General features: G+C 45.3%; 1 protein-coding gene across 1 annotated transcript in view; it reads left to right on the forward strand.

The window, feature by feature from the left end:
- Positions 1 to 1,712: 1,712 nt before the first annotated feature.
- MTURN (maturin, neural progenitor differentiation regulator homolog) overlaps positions 1,713 to 25,309 on the forward strand; it is a 33,697-nt gene continuing 10,100 nt past the window's right edge. The window contains exon 1 of the mRNA XM_082258827.1: positions 1,713 to 2,225. Coding sequence (XP_082114953.1) covers positions 2,064 to 2,225 — 162 coding nt within the window. The 5' untranslated portion in view covers positions 1,713 to 2,063. The remainder of the gene's footprint in view (positions 2,226 to 25,309) is intronic.

Genomic DNA, 25,309 nt, shown 5'->3' on the forward strand with positions numbered 1-25,309 from the left:
ACATTACACACTCCTGTCTCCTGCATTCTGTAATTACACACTCCTGTCTCCTGCATTCTGTACATTACATACTCCTGTCTCCAGCATTTTGTACATTACACACTCCTGTCTCCTGCATTCTGTAATTACACACTCCTGTCTCCTGCATTTTGTACATTACATACTCCTGTCCCCTGCATTCTGTACATTACATACTCCTGTCCCCTGCATTCTGTACATTACACACTCCTGTCTCCTGCATTCTGTACATTACACACTCCTGTCTCCTGCATTCTGTACATTACACACTCCTGTCCCCTGCATTCTGTAATTACACACTCCTGTCTCCTGCATCCTGTACATTACATACTCCTGTCTCCTGCATTCTGTACATTACATACTCCTGTCTCCTGCATTCTGTACATTACACACTCCTGTCTCCTGCATTCTGTACATTACATACTCCTGTCTCCTGCATTCTGTACATTACACACTCCTGTCTCCTGCATTCTGTACATTACACACTCCTGTCTCCTGCATTCTGTACATTACATACTCCTGTCTCCTGCATCCTGCACATTACACACTCCTGTCTCCTGCATTCTGTACATTACATACTCCTGTCTCCTGCATTCTGTACATTACACACTCCTGTCTCCTGCATTCTGTACATTACATACTCCTGTCTCCTGCATTCTGTACATTACACACTCCTGTCTCCTGCATTCTGTAATTACACACTCCTGTCTCCTGCATTCTGTACATTGCATACTCCTGTCTCCAGCATTTTGTACATTACACACTCCTGTCTCCTGCATTCTGTAATTACACACTCCTGTCTCCTGCATTCTGTACATTACATACTCCTGTCTCCTGCATTCTGTACATTACACTCTCCTGCACTATATACACAATACTGTACATTATATACTTCTCACCAAAGTCTTCATTGTCTCAACAGTTGCTGGTGGCTATGCAGTCTCTGACTATTTTAATGAAGTTCTTCTTTAAGGTAGGCTGAACAATCAAAGCATATTTTATGAGTACTAGGAAGTCTGGGTTTTGTTTACCCTATCCCTTAAGCCCCTCCCACTGCTAAGCAATTGGCCACACCCACAGTTTGCAGCGGCGCGCTCTGCAGGTTTTGTTCCCCTTTCAGTGTCCCTTATTCCGAAGTTTAAATGTTGGGAGGTATGGTCGCCCCATCAGTGAAATTTATCAGTGTAGCCCCATCAGTTCAATCTATCATTGCCCATCAGTGCAGCTACATCAGTTCAATCTATCATTGCCCATCAGTGCAGCTACATCAGTTCAATCTATCATTGCCCATCAGTGCAGCTACATCAGTTCAATCTATCAGTGTCGCCCCATCAGTGAAATTTATCAGTGTCGCCCCATCAGTTCAATCTATCATTGCCCATCAGTGCAGCTACATCAGTTCAATCTATCATTGCCCATAAGTGCAGCTACAACAGTTCAATCTATCATTGCCCATCAGTGCAGCTACATCAGTTCAATCTATCAGTGTCGCCCCATCAGTGCAATTTATCATTGCCGCCACATCAGTTCAATCTATCATGGCCCATCAGTGCAACTTATCAGTGCAGCCACATCAGTCCAATATATAAGTGTTGCCCCATCAGTGCAATTTATCAGTTCAATCTATCATTGCCCATCAGTTTAATTTATCAGTGCAGGCGCTTCACTGCGTACATCGCTCCCTGTGTTATACCCGAAGGATGCCGCAGAGGGAGCCGAGCTAGCATCCCGCAGGCTTCCATCTCCCGGCGGGGAAGCCGGTTGGGCACCGCCTCGGTGACGTCACGACGACTACCACCCCAGCTGCTGTCAAGGCAGGGCCAGCTGTGACGTCACCGAACTGCATCGCCCGCGTCACACGGCAGCAGCCCAACCCGCAGCTGTGTTCGGGGCGGCCGGGGCGACAAACAATACCCGGAGTATCCGCTGCATCGCCGCGGCCTTCCCTCTTTCTCCCCTCCCCCTCTGTCAGCTCCATGAGCAGCATGTAAACAATGCAGACATAGGCGACCGGCAGGGGAACTGAGCACACCGCGGGGGTCACCATGGATTTCCAGCAGCTGGCGGACGTGGCGGATAAATGGTGCTCCAACACCCCCTTCGACCTCATCGCTACCGAGGAGACCGAGCGGAGGATGGATTTCTACGCCGATCCCGGGGTCTCCTTCTACGTGCTGTGCCCGGACAACGGCTGCGGGGAGAATTTTGTAAGTACGGGGAGAGGAGGGGTGTGATGATGCGGATGGTACCCATCACAGTGCGGGATACATGGGGAGGACTACTTCCCCGGGGATGTAGGCGGGACCGGGCCCGGTGACTAGGCTCATACACCGGGGGCCTCAGATCTGCTGCATACACATTTATCCTTACTGTATTCATGGCACCCAGGGGCTAGGCCTTATACCCCAGGACCAGCATGCATGGTGCAACATTGCCAGGCGTACATACATTATCCTTACTGAATTCAGGGCACACAGGGACTAGGCCTTATACACCAGGACCAGCATAGATAGTGCAGCATTGCCAGGCATTTATACATTATCCTTACTGTATTCAGGGCACACAGGGACTAGGCCTTATACACCAGGACCAGCATACATGGTGCAGCATTGCCAGGCGTACATACATTATCCTTACTGTATTCAGGGCACACAGGGACTAGGCCTTATACCCCAGGACCAGCATGCATGGTGCAGCATTGCCAGGCATACATACATTATCCTTACTGTATTCAGGGCACACAGGGACTAGGCCTTATACCCTAGGACCAGCATGCATGGTGCAGCATTGCCAGGCGTACATACATTATCCTTACTGTATTCAGGGCACACAGGGACTAGGCCTTATACCCCAGGACCAGCATGCATGGTGCAGCATTGCCAGGCATACATACATTATCCTTTCTGTATTCAGGGCACACAGGGGCTAGGCCTTATACACCAGGACCAGCATAGATAGTGCAGCATTGCCAGGCGTACATACATTATCCTTACTGTATTCAGGGCACACAGGGGCTAGGCCTTATACACCAGGACCAGCATACATGGTGCAGCATTGCCAGGCGTACATACATTATCCTTACTGAATTCAGGGCACACAGGAGCTAGGCCTTATACACCAGGACCAGCATAGATAGTGCAGCATTGCCAGGCATTTATACATTATCCTTACTGTATTCAGGGCACACAGGGACTAGGCCTTATACACCAGGACCAGCATACATGGTGCAGCATTGCCAGGCGTACATACATTATCCTTACTGTATTCAGGGCACACAGGGGCTAGGCCTTATACCCCAGGACCAGCATACATGGTGCAGCATTGCCAGGCGTACATACATTATCCTTACTGTATTCAGGGCACACAGGGACTAGGCCTTATACCCCAGGACCAGCATACATGGTGCAGCATTGCCAGGCGTACATACATTATCCTTACTGTATTCAGGGCACACAGGGACTGGGCCTTATACCCCAGGACCAGCATGCATGGTGCAGCATTGCCAGGCATACATACATTATCCTTACTGTATTCAGGGCACACAGGGACTAGGCCTTATACCCTAGGACCAGCATGCATGGTGCAGCATTGCCAGGCGTACATACATTATCCTTACTGTATTCAGGGCACACAGGGACTAGGCCTTATACCCCAGGACCAGCATGCATGGTGCAGCATTGCCAGGCATACATACATTATCCTTACTGTATTCAGGGCACACAGGGGCTAGGCCTTATACACCAGGACCAGCATAGATAGTGCAGCATTGCCAGGCGTACATACATTATCCTTACTGTATTCAGGGCACACAGGGGCTAGGCCTTATACACCAGGACCAGCATACATGGTGCAGCATTGCCAGGCGTACATACATTATCCTTACTGAATTCAGGGCACACAGGAGCTAGGCCTTATACACCAGGACCAGCATAGATAGTGCAGCATTGCCAGGCATTTATACATTATCCTTACTGTATTCAGGGCACACAGGGACTAGGCCTTATACACCAGGACCAGCATACATGGTGCAGCATTGCCAGGCGTACATACATTATCCTTACTGTATTCAGGGCACACAGGGGCTAGGCCTTATACCCCAGGACCAGCATACATGGTGCAGCATTGCCAGGCGTACATACATTATCCTTACTGTATTCAGGGCACACAGGGGCTAGGCCTTATACCCCAGGACCAGCATACATGGCGCAGCATTGCCAGGCGTACATACATTATCCTTACTGTATTCTGGGCACACAGGGACTAGGCCTTATACACCAGGACCAGCATAGATAGTGCAGCATTGCCAGGCGTACATACATTATCCTTACTGTATTCAGGGCACACAGGGACTAGGCCTTATACCCCAGGACCAGCATACATGGTGCAGCATTGCCAGGCGTACATACATTATCCTTACTGTATTCAGGGCACACAGGGACTAGGCCTTATACCCCAGGACCAGCATGCATGGTGCAGCATTGCCAGGCATACATACATTATCCTTACTGTATTCAGGGCACACAGGGACTAGGCCTTATACCCTAGGACCAGCATGCATGGTGCAGCATTGCCAGGCGTACATACATTATCCTTACTGTATTCAGGGCACACAGGGACTAGGCCTTATACCCCAGGACCAGCATGCATGGTGCAGCATTGCCAGGCATACATACATTATCCTTACTGTATTCAGGGCACACAGGGGCTAGGCCTTATACACCAGGACCAGCATAGATAGTGCAGCATTGCCAGGCGTACATACATTATCCTTACTGTATTCAGGGCACACAGGGGCTAGGCCTTATACACCAGGACCAGCATACATGGTGCAGCATTGCCAGGCGTACATACATTATCCTTACTGTATTCAGGGCACACAGGGACTAGGCCTTATACCCTAGGACCAGCATGCATGGTGCAGCATTGCCAGGCGTACATACATTGCCAGGCGTACATACATTATCCTTACTGTATTCAGGGCACACGGGGGCTAGGCCTTATACACCAGGACCAGCATACATGGTGCAGCATTGCCAGGCGTACATACATTATCCTTACTGTATTCAGGGGCACCCAGGGACTAGGCCTTATACACCAGGACCAGCATACATGGTGCATAGTTGCCAACATTTAAACATTTTTTCCAGGGACACTTTGCAGCACAGCTATCAATTACCACACCCACTTCCCTGAAGCTCCGCCCGCTCTGCATAATTAATCTCGCCTACTTCTCAGATTATAGAGTCTACTTAATATAGAGAGAATTGCAGGAAATTAAAAAGGGAATTTCAAACTTAAGGCCACAGTAGCAGAGTTGGAATAAGTCTCCCATTCAGCTGCACTACTTCTGCATAACATTTATGGGCAGCCTGATTAACAGGCGCTTCCAGGGACAATATAAATTGCCTGGGACAGGCTCCTATTTGCAGGGACTGTCCCAGGAAAAAAGGGACAGTTGGCAAGTATGCATGGTGCAACATTGCCAGGCGTACATACATTAACCTTACTATATTCATGGCACCCAGGGGCTAGGCCTTATACCCCAGGACCAGCATACATGGTGCAGCATTGCCAGGCGTACATACATTAACCTTACTATATTCAGGGCACCCAGGGGCTAGGCCTTATACCCCAGGACCAGCATACATGGTGCAGCATTGCCAGGCGTACATACATTATCCTTACTGTATTCAGGGCACACAGGGGCTAGGCCTTATACACCAGGACCAGCATACATGGTCCAACATTGCCAGGCGTACATACATTATCCTTACTGTATTCAGGGCACACAGGGGCTAGGCCTTATACCCCAGGACCAGCATACATGGTGCAGCATTGCCAGGCGTACATACATTAACCTTACTATATTCAGGGCACCCAGGGGCTAGGCCTTATACACCAGGACCAGCATACATGGTCCAACATTGCCAGGCGTACATACATTATCCTTACTGTATTCAGGGCACACAGGGGCTAGGCCTTATACCCCAGGACCAGCATACATGGTGCAGCATTGCCAGGCGTACATACATTAACCTTACTATATTCAGGGCACCCAGGGGCTAGGCCTTATACACCAGGACCAGCATACATGGTGCAGCATTGCCAGGCATACACACATTTATCCTTACTGTATTCAGGAACTGTCATAGACAATACAGGGCAGCCAGGGACTAGGCCTTCCACACCAGAACCAGCATACATGGTACAGCATTGCCAGGCATACACACATTTATCCTTCCTGTATTTAGGAAGTGTCATAGAAAATACAAGGCACCCAGGGACTAGGCCTTGTACACCAGGGCCAGTATACATAGTGCAGCATTGCCAGGCATACATACATCTATCCTTCCTGTATTCAGGACACCCAGGGACTAGGCCTCATACATCAGGACCAGCATTGATGGTGCAGCATTGCCAGGCATACATACACACATTTATCCTTCCTGTATGTAGGAAGTGTCATAGATAATACAGGGCACACAGGGACTAGGCCTTATACTCCAGGACCAGTATACATGGTGCAGCATTGCCAGGCATACATACATTATCCTTCCTGTATGTAGAAACTGTCAGCACTAGAGGATAATGCCATACATAGACAGTACAGGGCACCCAGGGACTAGGCCTTATACACCAGGACCAGCATACATGGTGCAGCATTGCTAGGCATACATACATTTATCCTTCCTGTATTTAGGAATAGGCTGGCTGTGCTGGAGAAGAATGTCACACATAGGTAGGACAGGGCCCGGCGATTGGGCTTCATACACTGGGCTCTGCTACATGCTGCACCACTGCCAGCTATACACACATATGTATCCTTCTTGTATCCAGGAAGCAGCTGGTAATGGCTGTGCTACAGGAGGGTGACAACATACACTGGGGGCCTACAATGTCCTGCAACACATTAATCCTTCTTGTATTCAGGAACCTGCAGCTGGTAATGGCAGTGCTGTATCAACCAGGGACCTGTTATCTGATGAATAAATGGCAGGCATACACACATTTATCTTTCCTGTACTCAGGAACAGGCAGCTGGTAATGGCAGCACTAGAGGAAAATGCCATAGATAGTATAGGGCCCAGTGACTAGGCTGTATACACCAGGCACCCGATGTCTGCTGCAGGAATGCCAGGCATACACACATTTATCCTTCCTGTATTTAGCAACAGGCAGCTGTTCATGCCAGCACTAGAGGAAAATGCCATAGAGGCTGACAACACACACACACTGGGGGGCCTGCAACACATTTTAGTTTTAGTCCCATTTTAGTCTTCTGCAAGTGTTTTAGTTTTAGTCGTATTTAGTCAACTAAAACTCCAGTACATTTTAGTCAACTAAAACTCCAGTACATTTTAGTCGACTAAAACATCTTACATTTTAGTCGACTAAAACATCTTACATTTTAGTCGACTAAAACATCTTACATTTTAGTCGACTAAAACATCTTACATTTTAGTCGACTAAAACATCTTACATTTTAGTCGACTAAAACATCTTACATTTTAGTCGACTAAAACATCTTACATTTTAGTCGACTAAAACATCTTACATTTTAGTCGACTAAAACATCTTACATTTTAGTCGACTAAAACATCTTACATTTTAGTCGACTAAAACATCTTACATTTTAGTCGACTAAAACATCTTACATTTTAGTCGACTAAAACATCTTACATTTTAGTCGACTAAAACATCTTACATTTTAGTCGACTAAAACATCTTACATTTTAGTCGACTAAAACTCATTTTAGTCATCTAAAACTCATTTTAGTCATCTAAATGGTCATGGTCAGGTCAGAGAGGAGGCCTGGTAATGCTGCTGCCTGCAGTCAGTGCAGTGAGTGCACACAGTGCTGCTCAGAGTGCTGGATGGGGGTCTCAGGTTTAAGGGTGGTCTCTGGTCTGACTCTGAACTGAAGTTGTTGAACAGGATGGGTCGGGCGGGCCTCAGCGGCCTATATGTACGCACACAGTCCTGGATGGATGGCGGAATCGGATGCCAGTGGTGAGTGGTCTGAGGGGACTCAGGGAGGCAGTAATAGCTGGCCTGGCTGTTAACTCACAGTGGGTGCTCTGCTCTGGATGTGGTGGTGGCCGGGTGCCAGTGCCGTGTGATGAGTCGGGCCTGGCGCGTCTGGCTGTAGTGCTGCAGCTGCAGTGCTCTGGTGAGGTCAGGTGACTGGTCTCGAGTCCACTCTTGTAGTAGTCCACTACTCACGTCGGACGTCACGGGGCACGCCACGCCAGACGCCACACAGACGGAGCTCCGTGAAAAACGGAAGTTGGGTAAACGTCCCTGCCTCACATACTCATTTAGTTTTCGTTCGTTAAAGAAAACGGATTTGATTTTCGTCATAGTTGTCGTCATTTGACGAAAATATGCTATACTTTGCGTCTCGTTTTCGTCAGTTGAAAAATGCCGGTGACGAAAGCGGTGACGAAAACATTTTCGTTGACGAAATTAACACTGCTGTAAACTCCATTGGCTGTAATGTCATTGCACATATTACCTGAATATATTACCAACATTAAATATTAGGGAAAAATATAAGAAAAGCCCTTTTCTTAATTGTTTAGTTTTCAGCAGCTTAGATGCTCCCTACTTATGCGTATGCAGTGGTGCAATACATGTTTAAACTTTAATGTGCTATTATTACATGCTCTGGATGGAATTGTGTTGCCGATATAGAAATGGCCAGCAGAGGAGTGTTAATTTTGATGATGTCAATTTTTTATATTGTTTTAGTTATAGTCTTATGATTAAAATGCCATTTTAGTTTTAGTCGTATTTTAGTCATCTGAATTGTTTTAGTTTTTGTCGTATTTTAGTCGACGAAAGATTTTCAGTCGGTTTTAGTCGACAAAATTAACACTGTGCTGCAGGCAGGCGGGAAACAGTGCTCATTGTTTAGGTTGTATACTACAGGAGTCTGGTATTTACTGCAGTACTGCCAGACACACATACTTATTCTTCCTGTATTCCTGAACCAATTGGTAATGGTTGTACTTCAAAAAAGATGACCTACACCGGGAGCCTAAACTGTTCTGCTATTCAGTTTATCCTCCCTGTATTTAGGAACATTCAGCTGGTAATGGCAGTGCTACAGAAGAATGCCATACAGACAGTATAGGGCCTGCTGAATGGGCTTTATACACCAGGGGCTTGATATCTGCTGCAGAATTACCAGGCGCACATACATTTATCCTTCCTGTATTTAGGAATAGGCACAATGCATTGGCATCAATAGGGGAGAATGGAACTGGCAGGCGGTAAACAGGACCCAGTAACAAGGCCGTGTGCACCTGGGATTTGATATTTGCTGCACTACTGCCAGGCACACACATTTATTCTTTCTTTCTTTATTCAGGAAACCAACTGGTAATGGCTGTGCTACAGGAGAATGACATACACTAGGGGCCTAAACTTTTCTGCAACACATTTATCCTTCCTTTATTCAGGAACATGCAGCTGGTAAGGGCAGTGCTACAGAAGAATGCCATACACAGACAGTATAAGGCCCGGTGACTATGCTTTATACACCAGGGGCCTAATATCTTCTGCAGAATTGCCAGGCATACATACATTTATCCTTTCTGTATTTAGGAACAGGCACCTTGTAATGGCAGCACAAGAAGAGAATGCCACAGGCAGGTGGGAAACAGTGCCCAGTGACTAGGTTGTATACTACAGGGGTCGGATATGTACTGCAATACTGCCAGGCATACATATTTATTTTCCCTGTATTCGGGAACCAACTGATAATGGCTGTGCTTCAAGAAGATGACATAAACTGGGAGCCTAAACTGTTCTGCAATCGGTTAATCCTTTCTGTATTTAGGAACATGCAGCTGGTAATGGCAGTGCTACAGAAGAATGCCATACACAGACAGTACAGGGCCCGGTGACTAGGCTTTATACACCAGGGGTCTGATATCTGCTGCAGAATTGCCAGGCATACAGACATTTATCCTTCCTGTATTTAGGAACAGGCACCTTGTAATGGCAACACTAGAAGAGAATGCCGCAGGTAGGGAAGAAACAGTGCCCGATGTTTAGGTTGTATACTTCTGGGGTCTAATATTTGCTGCACTACTGCCAGGCACACATATTTGTTCTTCCTGTATTCAGAAACCAATTGGTATTGGCTGTGTTACAGGAGAATGACCTACAGTGGGAGCCTAAACTATTCTGCATACAATTTATCCTTCCTCTTTTTGGGAACATGCAGCTGGTAATGGCAGCATTAGAGGATAATGCCACTCCTAGACCGTACCGGTGACTAGGCTGCATACACCAGGGGCCTGATATCTGCTGCAGAATTGCCAGGCATACAGAAATTTATCCTTGTATTTAGGGACATGCGGCTGGTAATGGCAGCATTATAGGAGAATGCCATACATAGACAGTACAGGGCACCCAGTGACTAAGCTTTATACAAAAGGGGATCTGATAAGTGCTGCAGTACTGCCAGGCAAACCTGCATTATTCCTGTAATCAGGAACCAACTGGCAATGGCTGTGCTAGGGGAGGATGATGACATAAACTAGGGGCCTAATATCTATTACATACAGTATTCCCGTATTCCTTCCTGTATTTTGGAACATGCGGCTGGTAATGGCAGTGCTAGAGAAATATTCTATGCCTAGGCAATACACAACCCAGCAACAAGGCTTGATGTTTGATACACTTGAGAGCGTTTTCCATAGAAGTTTCTTGGCTAATGTTTTACAGGGTAGATCTCCACGTCTTTCCGTAACCCTCCCTAATTGCTCGGCCTGGGATTGGCATGCAGAATATGATAACACATGTGTATAGCCAACTAACCTACCCAGCTGTATTTGGCGTGTGAAAAGAAACCCACACAAGCACAGGCAAAATGTGCAGACTCCATGCAGATTGTTTCCTGGGCAGTTCGAACCAAGGACCCCATTGATTCAGTTCATTGGTGCTAACCACTAAACCATTGTGCTGCACTTTATTGGTATAGGAGACTTCAAGTGAGGCCCCTGATATTCCAAAGGATTGCACATAAAATTCAGGGAAAGTGATGCTAAAGAAAGCCGTTGAAACTGAAGAATGGTTTAGAGACTACATTCATGCTTTCAGAGATGGCCAGAGACTGCAGACATGTTATAGCAGTTGGAGACTGGGGACATGCTGCATAAGACAATTACAGACTAGAGACTTGTTTCAGGAGATGGTCTTAGGCCTTGTTTACACGGGTGTATCTAAGCGTAGATCCTTGTGAAGGGCAGTGTTTGCCCGCACAGGGTGCATCCGCATGCAGGTAGTCCCATTTCTGTCTTTTGGGATGCAGTGGCTGCACGGACACAGCCGCTGGTCCCAGTTTGGCAGCTGTACAGGCGCATGCCCCCGAACACAGATCACCGATAAGACACATAAAAAAAAATGTCAGTGCCTCTCATAGAAAAAATGCAGGGATGTTGAGTTTTTTTATTTTTTATTTTTTGTAGTGCAGATCTCTGCACCACAAGTTTACACTTGTCATTTTGTGACACTTAAATAAAGTTTTAAAATAGGAAAAACGTTATAAACAGTGTAATGCGATAAAATGACACCTCACACCCCCACCACACTGTTGTTACACAACAAACACCAACCCACATAGTAAAACATTGCAGGCTGGTGCGAATGTGCACTCGTGGCCAGAGTATGTATCTACTAGAGGATAAAAATATGGCGCTCAAGGTAATTACATATGAAGCAGCAATAAAAGCACCAAGATATAAAATATGTAAAACAAATCTTTATAATATAGTCCAAATGTCAGTAGATAAAATTGTCCATCTGATAGGCTGCACTGATGGGCACTGATGAGGTGGCACTTATGGGCAGTGATGAGGTGGCACTGATGAGGAGGTACTAATATGCCACACTGATAGTGGCGGCATATTAGCACTGATGGGCGATGAGGGGCAGCATTGATGGGCAGCACTGATTGTGGGCACTGATGGGCATTGGTTGGGGTGACTTATGGGCACTGTTTTTTTTTTTTTACTTTACAGAAATCAGGGCACTTTTGATCAGTGCCCTGATTACCTGTCCTAGGCTCCCCTTTGAGAAGGAGCCGCTGATCGGCTCTCCTCGCCACACACTCTGACAGTGTGAGGCGAGGAGAACCGATAAACGTCACTTCCTCATTTACATATGACTGGCTGTGATTGGACACAGCTGATCACATGGGTAAAGAGCCATGTCATTGGCTCTTTACCAAGATCGGGGTCGCACAATGTCCTAGCAACACAGCGCGGCCACGATCACCGCACTGCGCGCCAGAGAGGCCGTTCTGAGGCGCCGTCATGACGTCCCAGAATGAGAGCCGCACCGCTCCTCAGTCATTTGACGGTGGGCGGGCGGCAAGTGGTTAATGACACATGAGGTAATAGGGTAAAAGCTAATCAATTGGGGTCTAATAATGCCATGGTGCAGGGTATCCGGGATCCAAGGCCGGAGCCAAGATGGTGACTTGTAGTGAAGAGAGTGCCTGCACTCTGTATCTTCCCGGTTGGCTGACTAACCAGCTTGGTCTGCAACGTAGACAGCGCGTGAAGTCACCAGCGGGCAGAAGAGGAACACAACGTGTTTCAGAGCATGCGCGACGGCCCCACTGGGAATGCGCACTCCTTTTAAGTGTCTGCGCATGCCCAGTGGGGCCGTCGCGCATGCTCTGAAATGCGTTGTGTTCCTCTTCTGCCCGCTGGTGACTTCACGTGCTGTCTACGTTGCAGACCAAGCTGGTTAGTCAGCCAACCGGGAAGATACAGAGTGCAGGCACTCTCTTCACTACAAGTCACCATCTTGGCTCCGGCCTTGGATCCCGGATACCCTGCACCATGGCATTATTAGACCCTTATTGATGAGCTTTTACCCTATTACCTCATGTGAGTGTGCTATTGTTCGTTTTTATACGTCATTAAACTACTGCACTTAGAGGCGCTTTTCTTGTCTTCCCCTGAGTTTGTATCTATGTGTGAGGACTGACTACTGCCTGCAGAGGCCCTGAGGGCCACAGATTGAGGACCACATGTTGGGGCACCAGGGATTTATACTTTTAGCATCTAATATGTGCTGCAGAATTGCCAGGCAGATATACATTTAGTCCACCTGTATTTAGGAACTTGCAGCTTGTATTGGCTGTGTGTTTGCTATATAATATTACCAGGCATTATTGCCTCGACCCTCTCCTCAGACCAACAGCTGCTGCCCCCTTTGGCATTAAACTGGCTCTGGTCACACTCCTATAAGTGGAGATTGTCCACTCCCCTTGTATCGGCAGATCTCAATGAGTGGGCTTACATCAACAGATGTTATTTGCCTTACTCGTCTTATACTGCTGTGTTGACTAAAGAAGATTTAAAGGAGACGTATGAGAATATAAATAAGTACACATAAATACTTTCCTCCCTGCTGCAGTATCGGTCCCATGCTGCAGCTGTCCCCCCCCCCCCCCCCCCCGCCTTCTCTCAGTCCAAGAACTGAGCGATCACAAGACTGCTGATTGCTCAGTTCTCCATCTTCTCTGAGCAGAGCACGGTGACTCTAAGTAACTGCTTGCTGCCCCTTCAGCGTTTACTGGAGTGCTGGGCTTGGAAGGGGGCAGGAGGGGCTGGCTCAGGCTTTTAGTGGCACACTAAGGGGTGGGCTGAGCCAGCTGTCGATCAGACATTTGGGAGGATCTCTGCATTCCTGTCAGGATCCATCCAGAGCCTGGAGCTTTAGCACGCTGTGGGCTAATTCTGGAGCACAAAAGGAGAGCAAAAGTAAGTGCAATCCAGTGACCCAGAAGAGAAGTATGGCCAAAAAAAAGCTTCAGCCATAGTTCTCTTATAAAGCAGAAAAAAAAAAGGCTGCTAGGTAGAGTTTTTGAGTAGAAAATACTTTTCATTTACACTGCCTGCCGCACATGCATAGCACAATGTACACTCCGAGAACTAGAGTAGGACACAGGAGTTGGGATAATGTAACTTTAGCGCACATGTATCGGAGTTACATTATCAGTGGTTGTCCAGTGGTCTGTTGGATACAGAAGAAGTGGTGAGGAAGCGCACAGAACAAGAAGAGGGCAAAATATGGCTAGCCATAGATGGAGCAAATCTTTTTCCGGAAAGAAATTCACTCGCTTACCCCCATCAGCACAGTCAGTGTTGGGATATCCGCCCGTCACGCCATTGTCTTCTCTCAGTGTGTTTGTTTGGGGGGGGGGGGGATTTAGGTGGGGTAAGCTACTTTAAGGTGTAATTTTGCTATAATGTGCAAGTACCTGCACTGTATTGCAAAGTTCAGACACTTAAGTCTGTCTCTGGGGAAGACAGAATTCCTCCCTTGGTGCTGCAAGGGTTAAATGCTAGTTCTTTCCTGGATTCAGGTCCTATACCCTTCACTCTTGTGGGTGGCCCTTTGGTGTCCTCGCATTCAATGCAGAGCTATGGATGCTGCATTGTACTTGAGGACCTTTGACCTCTAAAGCATAGGGGAGAAGAGGCTGCAGGCGCAGGTTTGAGCCCCACGGCAAGGGAGGATTTTATATTCCCCCCCCCCCTGGAATTCAGCTTTAAGCTCTACTTTAACATACACATGCGTACGTTTCCAAGTTTCAGGGGACTTTTGTAAGATATTTACACCAGTGATAGGAGAAATGTGGTCACTTCTGTCCTCCTCCATGCCTGGCTGTGTGTGAGTTCTACACTTCACTCAGTATTACAGCAGGGCGGGTAAGTATTCTCTTTTTTTTTTTCGGTACAGGAAGATCCTAGTCACTTGAAAAAACAGCAGGGCAGCCAGGAAACTAGCATTTTCGAGTTGAGAGGTCAGCAGTTGCAGCCTAGTTGAAGTCGCAGAGATGTACAAACAACCTCCACATATCTACATATAGGTAGTTGGCACCAGAATTAGACCGCACTGCCCAATTTAGTCTGTAATCTTACAGAACAGATATTACTCAGACCCCGGCTGTTTAGCGGGGGTTCCAAACCCCTCAAAGACTTGTATATGGCAGTCTCCTGAGCATTTCCAGTATCAGGGCTCAATGCACAGGCGCGGCCAGCGGATTTCAGCCAGAGAGAAGGAAAACAAAGCCAAAGCTCAGAGCAGACTGCCTAAGTAAGCAGCTAGGGTGGGGACGTTCGGTGTAGTTTAGTTTAGAAGGTCCATGGAGGGTGTTTGTATACTTTCTTTAAAAGTACAGTGGTCTTTTAAGCTGCCTTTTCACCAACCCTGTTTTTTTTTTTTTTTTTTTTTTTTTTTTTTTTTTGGCAGATGCTTTTTTCATGCTTGTCAAAAAAGGCTAGACACCTGTTCGTAAATCGCTCCCATCATGCTAAAATATATCTCACATTGCGCTAACAATGTAGCAACAGCTGTGCATTGCTGCAAGCTTCTGTGGCTTGGGCAACACAGCATTCTTTACTGAGCTTTTGTAAAATACATACATGATATTTATGTATTCATTGCAGTATGCACTACATTAAAATGAGAAATAAACTACACTACCAAACGAAGGTACCCAAGGTGCCATCTATTCATTACATGACTAGGCATTTGAATGTTTGCTTCCCATGGATGGATCTGAACTGGTTTAGTTGAGCTATGTCCAATTATATTTAAAGGAGGTGTAAGGTCAAAGCATACACTTTCAGGTTATAACATCAGCATTGTATTAGCAATACAAACAATGGTTATTATTTACAATCCATTATAAGCTAAAGACTAGTACACCCAGAGGGCTGAATTAAAAAAAACAAAAAAAAAAAAACTGAAGAGCTTAGGAGGAGATCCTGTACTGACAATCTGATGTTAGTACAATGACCTTCCCGCTGAGCTATAGTGTTCTGACAGGGGGACGGCCCACCCCGCCATAACAAACAGGTCAGGTCTGATCAGCAGACCTCTTTCGGTCATGCCCCCCCAGACCGGCTACCGTACACACCAGCCAATAATGCCCAATATTCGGCCTGTGTGTACAGGGCTTTGCTTTAAAAATCTTCTTTAATGTTGTGAGTTTTGCCTGTCTGCTGCCCATCTCTTTTCACAACTTCCTGGATTCTCTGCATGCTTTGCTGTTTACTTTCAATTTCTAAGGAAAAAATATCCCATGGTACCCAGTGACCCTTTCCACGTGGCTTGTCTAGAAATGTAGACATGAATTGGTATCTTGTGGTCACGTCACTGTATATCCAACCATCTCCTGAGATCTATGGCAGTGATAAATCCATACCTTTATGCATCATTTCTTGTATTTTTGGCCTAAATGGTGTCCTAGTAGGTTGGTTGGTGAAGAGCTGCATATCAATACTATTTTAATTTTTTTTTTTTTTTAGAGAATAGATGCAGGAACTCTGCCACCCCCCCCCCCCCCCCCCACCTGTGGTGGTGAGTAGCAATGTGGTGCATTGTGTTGTGTGCACAACAAGGGCTGCAACTAATGATTATTTTCATAATCAATTAGTTGTCCGATTTATTGTTTAATCAGATAAAATAAAATAACTCAAAGTGTGGCGTATAATTTAGTTAGTAAAGTTTAAAAAAATAATGTATTCTTGAATATCTCTATGCAGTGGTAAATACAAATAACCAGCTAGATAAAAAGAAAAGCTATGCATATGCTCAAATCCCAAAAGCTTGTATATGTATTTAAAGTTTAAAACCATACAAATTCTGGATGGACTATATGTGGACTAAATATCTCTGTTTTTCATTGCATAGTTTGCTGGAAAGGGTGTAGCAGTGTGCAGAGGATTTCTTATTTCTTTCAGAATTTGTAGCTATATGGTGAGGGAACAAAATATCGAATCTACTCCAGTAACAGACAGAAGATATAGATATATCACACACACTAGTGTTGCACCGATACAGGTATTGGCGCCGATACTAAGCAAACGCTCTGATAGTAAGAACGATACCTTTTTTGGGATTTCATTGAGTTCTGTTAAATGAAGCTGCAAAGAATTTAGAGGTCCAAATTGCACTGATCTGCGGCTTTGAAATCACACTGAAGTAGCGCAATTTCAAAGCCACAGAAAAACTGTTCTTCATAATTTTAAAGAAACCGTAATAATTTTTCATTAGTCTAAAATAAACTATCACGGTAGTAAAAATAGGTATCGGTAATTGCTATCGGAGAGTACTTGAGAAAAAATATCAGTACTCATACTTCCAGTTCTGGTGTGCCCTGTCGCCACTTCTTGCTCCTCCTGTCTTAAGAGTGCCCCTATAGCAAGCCGCAAAGTATAATATAGAGTTCCCCTATAGCAAGATGTGGGACTACATGTCCCATGAGGCATTGCTCCTCACACATTCACAAGCTTACTGACATGTATGGAGGGTGTACTGAGCTGTATGAGTGCTGCACTGCGTATACTGACATGTATGGAGGGTGTACTGAGCTGTATGTGTGCTGCACTGTGTATACTGACATGTATGGAGGGTGTACTGAGCTGTACGTGCACTGCACTGTATACTGACATGTATGGAGGGTGTACTGAGCTGTATCTGCACTGTATACTGACATGTATGGAGGGTGTACTGAGCTGTATGTGTACTGCACTGTGTATACTGAGATGTATAGAGGGTGTACTGAGCTGTAGGTGTGCTGCACTGTATACTGACATGTATGGAGGGTGTACTGAGCTGTATGTGCACTGTATACTGACATGTATGGAGGGTGTACTGAGCTGTATCTGCACTGTATACTGACATGTATGGAGGGTGTACTGAGCTGTATGTGCACTGCACTGTATACTGACATGTATGGAGGGTGTACTGAGCTGTATGTGCTCTGCACTCTGTATACTGACATGTATGGAGGGTGTACTGAGTTGTAGGTGTGCTGCACTCTGTATACTGACATGTATGGAGGGTGTACTGAGTTGTAGGTGTGCTGCACTGTGTATACTGACATGTATGGAGGGTGTACTGAGTTGTAGGTGTGCTGCACTGTGTATACTGACATGTATGGAGGGTGTACTGAGCTGTATGTGCTCTGCACTCTGTATACTGACATGTATGGAGGGTGTACTGAGTTGTAGGTGTGCTGCACTGTGTATACTGACATGTATGGAGGGTGTACTGAGCTGTATGTGCACTGCACTGTATACTGACATGTATGGAAGGTGTACTGAGCTGTATCTGCACTGTATACTGACATGTATGGAGGGTGTACTGAGCTGTATGTGTACTGCACTGTGTATACTGACATGTATAGAGGGTGTACTGAGTTGTAGGTGTGCTGCACTGTGTATACTGACATATACGGAGAGTGTACTGAGCTGTATGTGCACTGCACTGTATACTGACATGTATGGAGGGTCTACTGAGCTGTGTGTGCGCTGCACTCTGTATACTGACATGTATGGAGGGTGTACTGAGCTGTATCTGCACTGCACTCTGTATACTGACATGTATGGAGGGTGTACTGAGTTGTAGGTGTGCTGCACTGTATATACTGACATGTATGGAGGATGTAATTAGCTGTATGTGCACTGTATACTGACATGTATGGAGGGTGTACTGAGCTGTATGTGCACTGTATACTGACATGTATGGAGGGTGTACTGAGCTGTATGAGTGCTGCACTGTGTATACTAACATGTATGGAGGGTGTACTGAGCTGTATGTGCACTGTATACGGACATGTACGGAGGGTGTACGGAGCTGTATGTGCACTGTATACTGACATGTATGGAGGGTGTACTGAGCTGTGTGTGTGCTGCACTGTATACTGACATGTATGGAGGGTGTACGGAGCTTTATGTGCACTGTATACTGACATGTATGGAGGGTGCACTGAGCTGTATGTGCACTGTATACGACATGTACGGAGGGTGTACTGAGCTGTAGGTGTGCTGCACTATGTATACCAACCTGTGTTGAGAGTGTACTGAGCTGTGTGTGTGCTGCACTGTGTATACTGGCATGTTTGGGGGATGTACTGAGCTGTATGTGCACTCCACTATTTATACTGACATGTATGGAGGGTGTACTGAGCTGTATGTGTGCTGCACTGTATTTCTTGATGTGTAAACAAATAATTCATTCTGTATGCAGGCCAACCAATCGATTATGAAAAATAGTTGACAACTATTCTCATAATCGATTAGTTGTTTCAGCCTTAGTTATCATAGGGTGGCTGTGGCCAAACTGCACAGCAGGGGGTCAGTCTTAAAGGGGGATTCAAAAGTGCCCTATTCACAGCGTGCAGTTTCCGAACCAAAAATGACCTTCCAAATCCCCCCCCCCCCCCAAGTGCAGAGCTCTTCCCCCCCCCCCCCAAATTTCCCAGCTAAAAAAATGGTTAGGCTGTATTGCATACTCTTGGCCACTGAACTCTGTATGTTGTGCTGTCTCTCTTCCCACCAAATAAAAATGTTCTCCTCTTAACAAGCAACACCCATCATTCACCTCTGAAACTGTTGTCCTCAGATCATCTCTGCACCTCCCATCAGCAGCTGATCTCTACACCCTACTCTCCAAAACTCACCTCCCCCCCCGGCCAAAGCTCATGTCTGTGTCCCTATCTAAAGGCTCACTTCTGCACCCTACTGTCCACAACTCACCACTTAACTACTGTCCAAAGCTCACCTCGGCACCCTACCATGCACAGCTTACCCTGCCTTCCCATCCACAGCTCATCCCTACACTTCCCATCCACAACTTGCCTCTGCACCCCCATCCACAACCGTCCGCTGCTCACCTCTGCACTCCACATCGGCAGCTCACCTCTGCACCCGTCCCCGTCCCCAGCTCACCTCTGCACCCCCCCCACCGTCGGCAGCTCACCTCTGCACCCGTCCCCAGCTCACCTCTGCACCCCCCCCCCCCCCACCGTCGGCAGCTCACCTTTTTTTATAGTCGACATGTTTAGCCCACATGTTTTCATTTTGATTGTACTGTTGTTCATTTTTTCATTTCCAATTGCGACACAGCTTCAGTTTATGTTCCAACCATGCCTCCTTCCAACAACAAAGACAAAGACCCTTGCCCTATTTATTTCTATTTACATTTGCTGATTGGACTTCGTTTGAGACATATTAAAGTTGAACTTTGCGCAAAAAGCTAAATGCACAGATGAAAAATAAATTTCTTGGAAGGATTTGTCATTCTTTCTGTCCAGTCCTGAGATTTATACAGCCCTGCTACACATCACATCCCTGTCTGGCAGGGGAGGGAATCTATAATCAATCATGATCTAACCCTTTTTACAAATAATTATCTGAAAAGTGTGCCGTGCATTTGCATTCAGCCCCCTTTACTCTGATGCCTCTAACTAAAATCTAGTGGAACCAATTGCCTTAAAAAGTCACCTAAATTTGTAAATAGAGTCCACCTGAGTGTAATTTAATCTCCGTATAAAAACAGCTGTTATGTGAAGCCCTCAAAGGTTTTTTTTAGGGAACCTTGGTGTACAAACAGCATCACGAAGGCCAAGGAACACGCCAGACAGGGATAAAGTTGTAGAGAAGTTTTAAAGCAGGGATAGGTTATAAAAAAAATATCCCAAGCTTTAAATCTCCCACAGAGCCCTGGTGAATCCATCATCCAAAAATGGAAAGAATATGGCAAAACTACCAAGACATAGCCGTCCACCTAAACTGACAGGTCAGGCAAGGAGAGCAGTAATCAGAGAAGCAACCAAGAGGCCCATGGTAACCCTGGAGGAGCTGCAGAGGTCCACAGCTCAGGTGGGAGAATCTGTCCACAGGGCAACTATTAGTTGTGCACTCCACAAATCTGGTCGTTATGGAAGAGTGCCAAGAAGAAAGCCATTGTTGAAAGAAAGCCATAAGAAGTCCCATTTGCAGTTTGCGAGACGCCATGTGGGGGGATACAGAAAACACGTGGAAGAAGGTGCTCTGGTCAAATGAGACCAAAATTTAACTTTTTGGCCTAAAAGCAAAACGCTATGTGTGGCGGAAAACTAGCACTGCGCTTCACCCTGAACACACCATCCCCACTGTGAAACATGGTGGTGACAGCATCATGGTGTGTGGATGCTTTTCTTCAGCGGGGACAGGGAAGCTGGTCAGAGCTGATGGGAAGATGGATGGAGCCAAATACAGGGCAATTTTAGAAGAAAACCTATTCGAGTCTGCAAAAGACTTGAGACTCAGGGCAGAGGTTCACCTTCCAGCAGGACAACAGCCCTAAGCATACAGCCAGAGCTGCAATAAAATGGTTTAGATCAAAGCATATTCATGTGTTGGAATTGCCCAGTCAATGGCAAGACGCCCTCCGTCCAATCTGACAGAGCTTGAGCTATTGTGCAAAGAATGGGCAAAAATGTTACTCTCTAGATGTGCAAAGCTGGTAGAGACATCCCCAAAAAGAATTGGAGCTGTAATTGCAATGAAAGGTGGTTCTACAAAATATTGACTTGGGGGGGGGGGGGGGGGGCTGAAACCAAATGCATACCACACTTTTCAGATATTTATTTGTAAAACATTTTGAAAACCATTTAGCATTTTCCTTCCACTTCACAATTATGTGCCACTTTGTGTTGGTCTACCACATAAAATCCCAATAAAATACATTTATATTTTTGGTTGTAACTTGACAAAATATAGAAAATTTCAAGGGGTATGAAAACTTTTCCGAGGCACTGTATTACTGTGCAAAAGTTGTTGGCAGATAAAAATGTTGTAAATGAGAACGCTTTCCAAAATAGAAGTGTTAATTTATTTTGTTATTAATTAACAAAATGGAGTAAATGAAGAGACGAGAAATCCAAATCAATATTTTTTGTCAAAATAACAATAATTCTTCTAGGTAAACTTGCACACAGCTTTTTAAAGAACTCAGCAGGTAGGTTGTTCCAAACATCTTGAACTAACCACAGATCTTAGCTAAGCTAATGCTGCTCCAGGTGAGCGACCCACTTTTTTTTTTTTTTTTCAAATATTTTATTTTAGAAAAGGAACAACAGTCGAGAAACAATCTGTGACATGTACTATACAGACATATGTAGCAGATATTGCATAGAATGGAAAAGTGAACTATAACATCTCATCGAAGAACAATGAAGGTCCCGGCATAGTCAAAGAATCCAGCCCCGGAGTCGGGGAAGGTGCAGACACCTCCACCTGGAGTCATAGATAGCCAGGCCCCTATACAGACATGTGGAGGAGCTAGATTATGGAGAAAGGAAAAACCTTTCCCGACCGTCGCTCCCCAATTTTAACTAAAAGATGGAAAAGAGAAATGAGAGCAGAGCCCCAGACTGGGCGACAAACCAGAACAACAAAAAAAGGGATGATGGAGGGAATGGGACAGGAGGGGGGGGGGGGGAACAGATGGGGAAACTCCCCGTATGGACAGACCCATGGGTACTCCCGGGGTAAAGATCAGCCGCACATCAGAGACCTGCCCTTGTCGGAAAGCACGAAGACATTCCAGAAACCCCAAATCCTATCGTATGGAGTATCGTGCCTACATCACTCTGGCACCTCCAACAGAGGTCCGTGGTGCCGGGGAAGAATTTGCTCAAGAGAGAGGGAACCCTATACCACCGGGTGAGAATTTTATAGTTCACTCCTGCAGTTTCGCGCAGGTCGGAGTCTTCAAAGCCAGGGTATATACTTTCAGGCGTTGCGCGGGAGTGAGATGTAGCTGAAGATCCCGCTCCCACTTGCCCAGTCCAGGGAGGACATAGTCCTCCCCTGGAGAGATCGAGCGACCCACTTTTACATGTTGTGAGCAAGGATCGCGGGTGCTGCACATCTCGTCTGTGAGACCAAGTAACATACTTAACCACAGATAACATACTTAAAGCGGAGTTCCGGGCACAGAATCATTTTTTTTTTTTCAATCTCCCCCTAACAATCACCCTTACACATCGATACATCCGCTAATCCTGGTTAGAATGGTGAAATAATGAGTTTGCAAGAATAAAATCTTACTTAATATAATTTCTGATGTGCGGCGCCATCTTTGTTGTGGATTGCCGAGTCCGTTGTGGGGAAATGTCTTCCCTTCTTCCTGATTCCAGTGGGCGTAGGCCTGTGAGTCAAGAAATGAGAACAGTGGTCGGCCGCCCATGTGACTGCAAAGTGCATCATGGGAGGGCCGAGGAAGAGCTCCCAGGACGCATTGCGGCAGGAAGTGACGAGGAGAGCCGAGGCACAGGAGGGAGGAAGTCCTTTGAAAGGTGAGTATACAAACCTCTGTAAACAGGTAAGTGAAAAAAAAAAAACTATGGGAATATCCAATTCTGACTCAGCGGAGAGTAAGGAATACAATGCAGTAATTATTAGAAATTGAATTTTGTGCCCGGAACTCCGCTTTAACCACAGATCTTCTGTGGATGTAGGCTGCCTCAAATCCCTCGGTCTCTTCATGTAATCCCTGACAGACTCAATGGTGAGATCAGGGCTCTGTGGGGGCCAGACCATCACTTCCAGAACTCCTTGTTCTTTTGTACACTGAAGATAGTTTTTAAAAGAGAAGTATAGCCAAAGCTCAAACAAAGAAAGTCGATCTGCCACTGAATGTTCTTGATAGAGTGTCTAGCTATCTCCATCCCTAATTAAATATGGCAAAGAAGGAAGGAAATGTGGGACTTTAAATGAGTAGGGCTAGACACAGGGGCTATCACTGTATATAAAATATTGTAAATAAAAATAATCCATGTATTTACATATGAATGCAAAAATAATTTGTCAAATTCCTTAATAATAAACAATTTTATTGTAAAAACAAATTCTCCATAGGTACAAAATATTATATAATGTGAAAGACAAACTCTATATAAACCCAGATAATGGGGACCTATGGAGAGCTGACACAAAATCGAATATCTGATTAATCATTAGTAATATATAACATGATATGTCTGAATATTATTAAAAGATATTAATACATACAATATACTTAGATCATATAAATGAATACATGGATGGCATAACCACAATCCTAAATTAAAACAGATTTAATATGAGGCTATATTAGCAAAAATACATACTTGAGATAAAAAATCGGATGGGATGGTCTAGGTAATTGTCGGCTCATTATAGGAAGCCTTAGATGGGGTTGTCTAAGTGTCGGTGCGACGCGTTTCGTGGACCTCCGTCCACTCATCAGGAGCATTAAATTGTATCTATAAATGAAAGTGTGGGTAAAATAATTGTAATCATAAGAACTCAAATGGGAAATGAGCTGGAATAGACACTAACTTGCTCTTGGATTCATGACACCGCACAAGTTAGTCTATTCCAGCTCATTTCCCATTTGAGTTCTTATGATTACAATTATTTAACCCACACTTTCATTTATAGATACAATTTAATGCTCCTGATGAGTGGATGGAGGTCCACGAAACGCGTCGAGCCGACACTTACTCAGACAACCCCATCTAAGGCTTCCTATAATGAGCCGACAATTACCTAGACCATCCCATCCGATTTTTTTTTTTTATCTCAAGATTATGTATTTTTGCTAATATAGCCTCATATTAAATCTGTTTTAATGAATGATTTTGGTTATGCCATCCATGTATTCATTTATATGATCTAAGTATATTGTATGTATTAATAACTTTTAATAATAATTCAGACATATCATGTTGTATATTACTAATGATTAATCAGATATTCGATTTTGTGTCAGCTCTCCATAGGTCCCCATTATCTGGGTTTATATAGAGTTTGTCTTTTACATTATAAAATATTTTGTACCTATGGAGAATTTGTTTTCACAATAAAATCGTTTATTTATTATTAAGGAATATGACAAATTATTTTTGTATTCGTATGTAATACATGGATTATTTTTATTTACAATATTTTATATACAGTGATAGCCCCTGTGTCTAGCCCTACTCATTTAAAGTGCCACATTTCCTTCCTTCTTTGCTATAGCCAAAGCTCGTTTGGCTGTACTTCTCCTATGGATCCCAGGAGTGCAATTCATTTTGCACTCCTGTGACTCGTTTTCAGCAGAGAGTGGTCTGAAGTCTGCTCTCTGCTGATTTCACAGAAGTCAGTCCAGGCATCGCATCATCGTGACAGTGAAAGTCGAGATCTGCCAGGTGCCTGGACCGACACCCAGCTCAGCTTCTCAGCGAGCCGCTGAGAGCCTGAGCCAGCCACCCCTCCACAGCCCAGTACTCCAGTGAGCGAGGAGGGGCAGAGCAGAGAGCTGCTAAAAGCCACCAGCTCTCTGCTCAAGGAGTTGTCAGAACTGAGCGAACGGCGGTGTTTGATCACTCGGTTCTCAGTGCAGAGGCGCCAGGGGACAGATGCTGCATCCACTTAGGTAAGTATGTATATAGAAAAA

Source organism: Pelophylax lessonae (genome assembly GCF_965119305.1).
Source record: "Pelophylax lessonae genome assembly, chromosome: 5".
In the NCBI taxonomy this organism is placed as follows: Eukaryota; Metazoa; Chordata; class Amphibia; order Anura; family Ranidae; genus Pelophylax; species Pelophylax lessonae.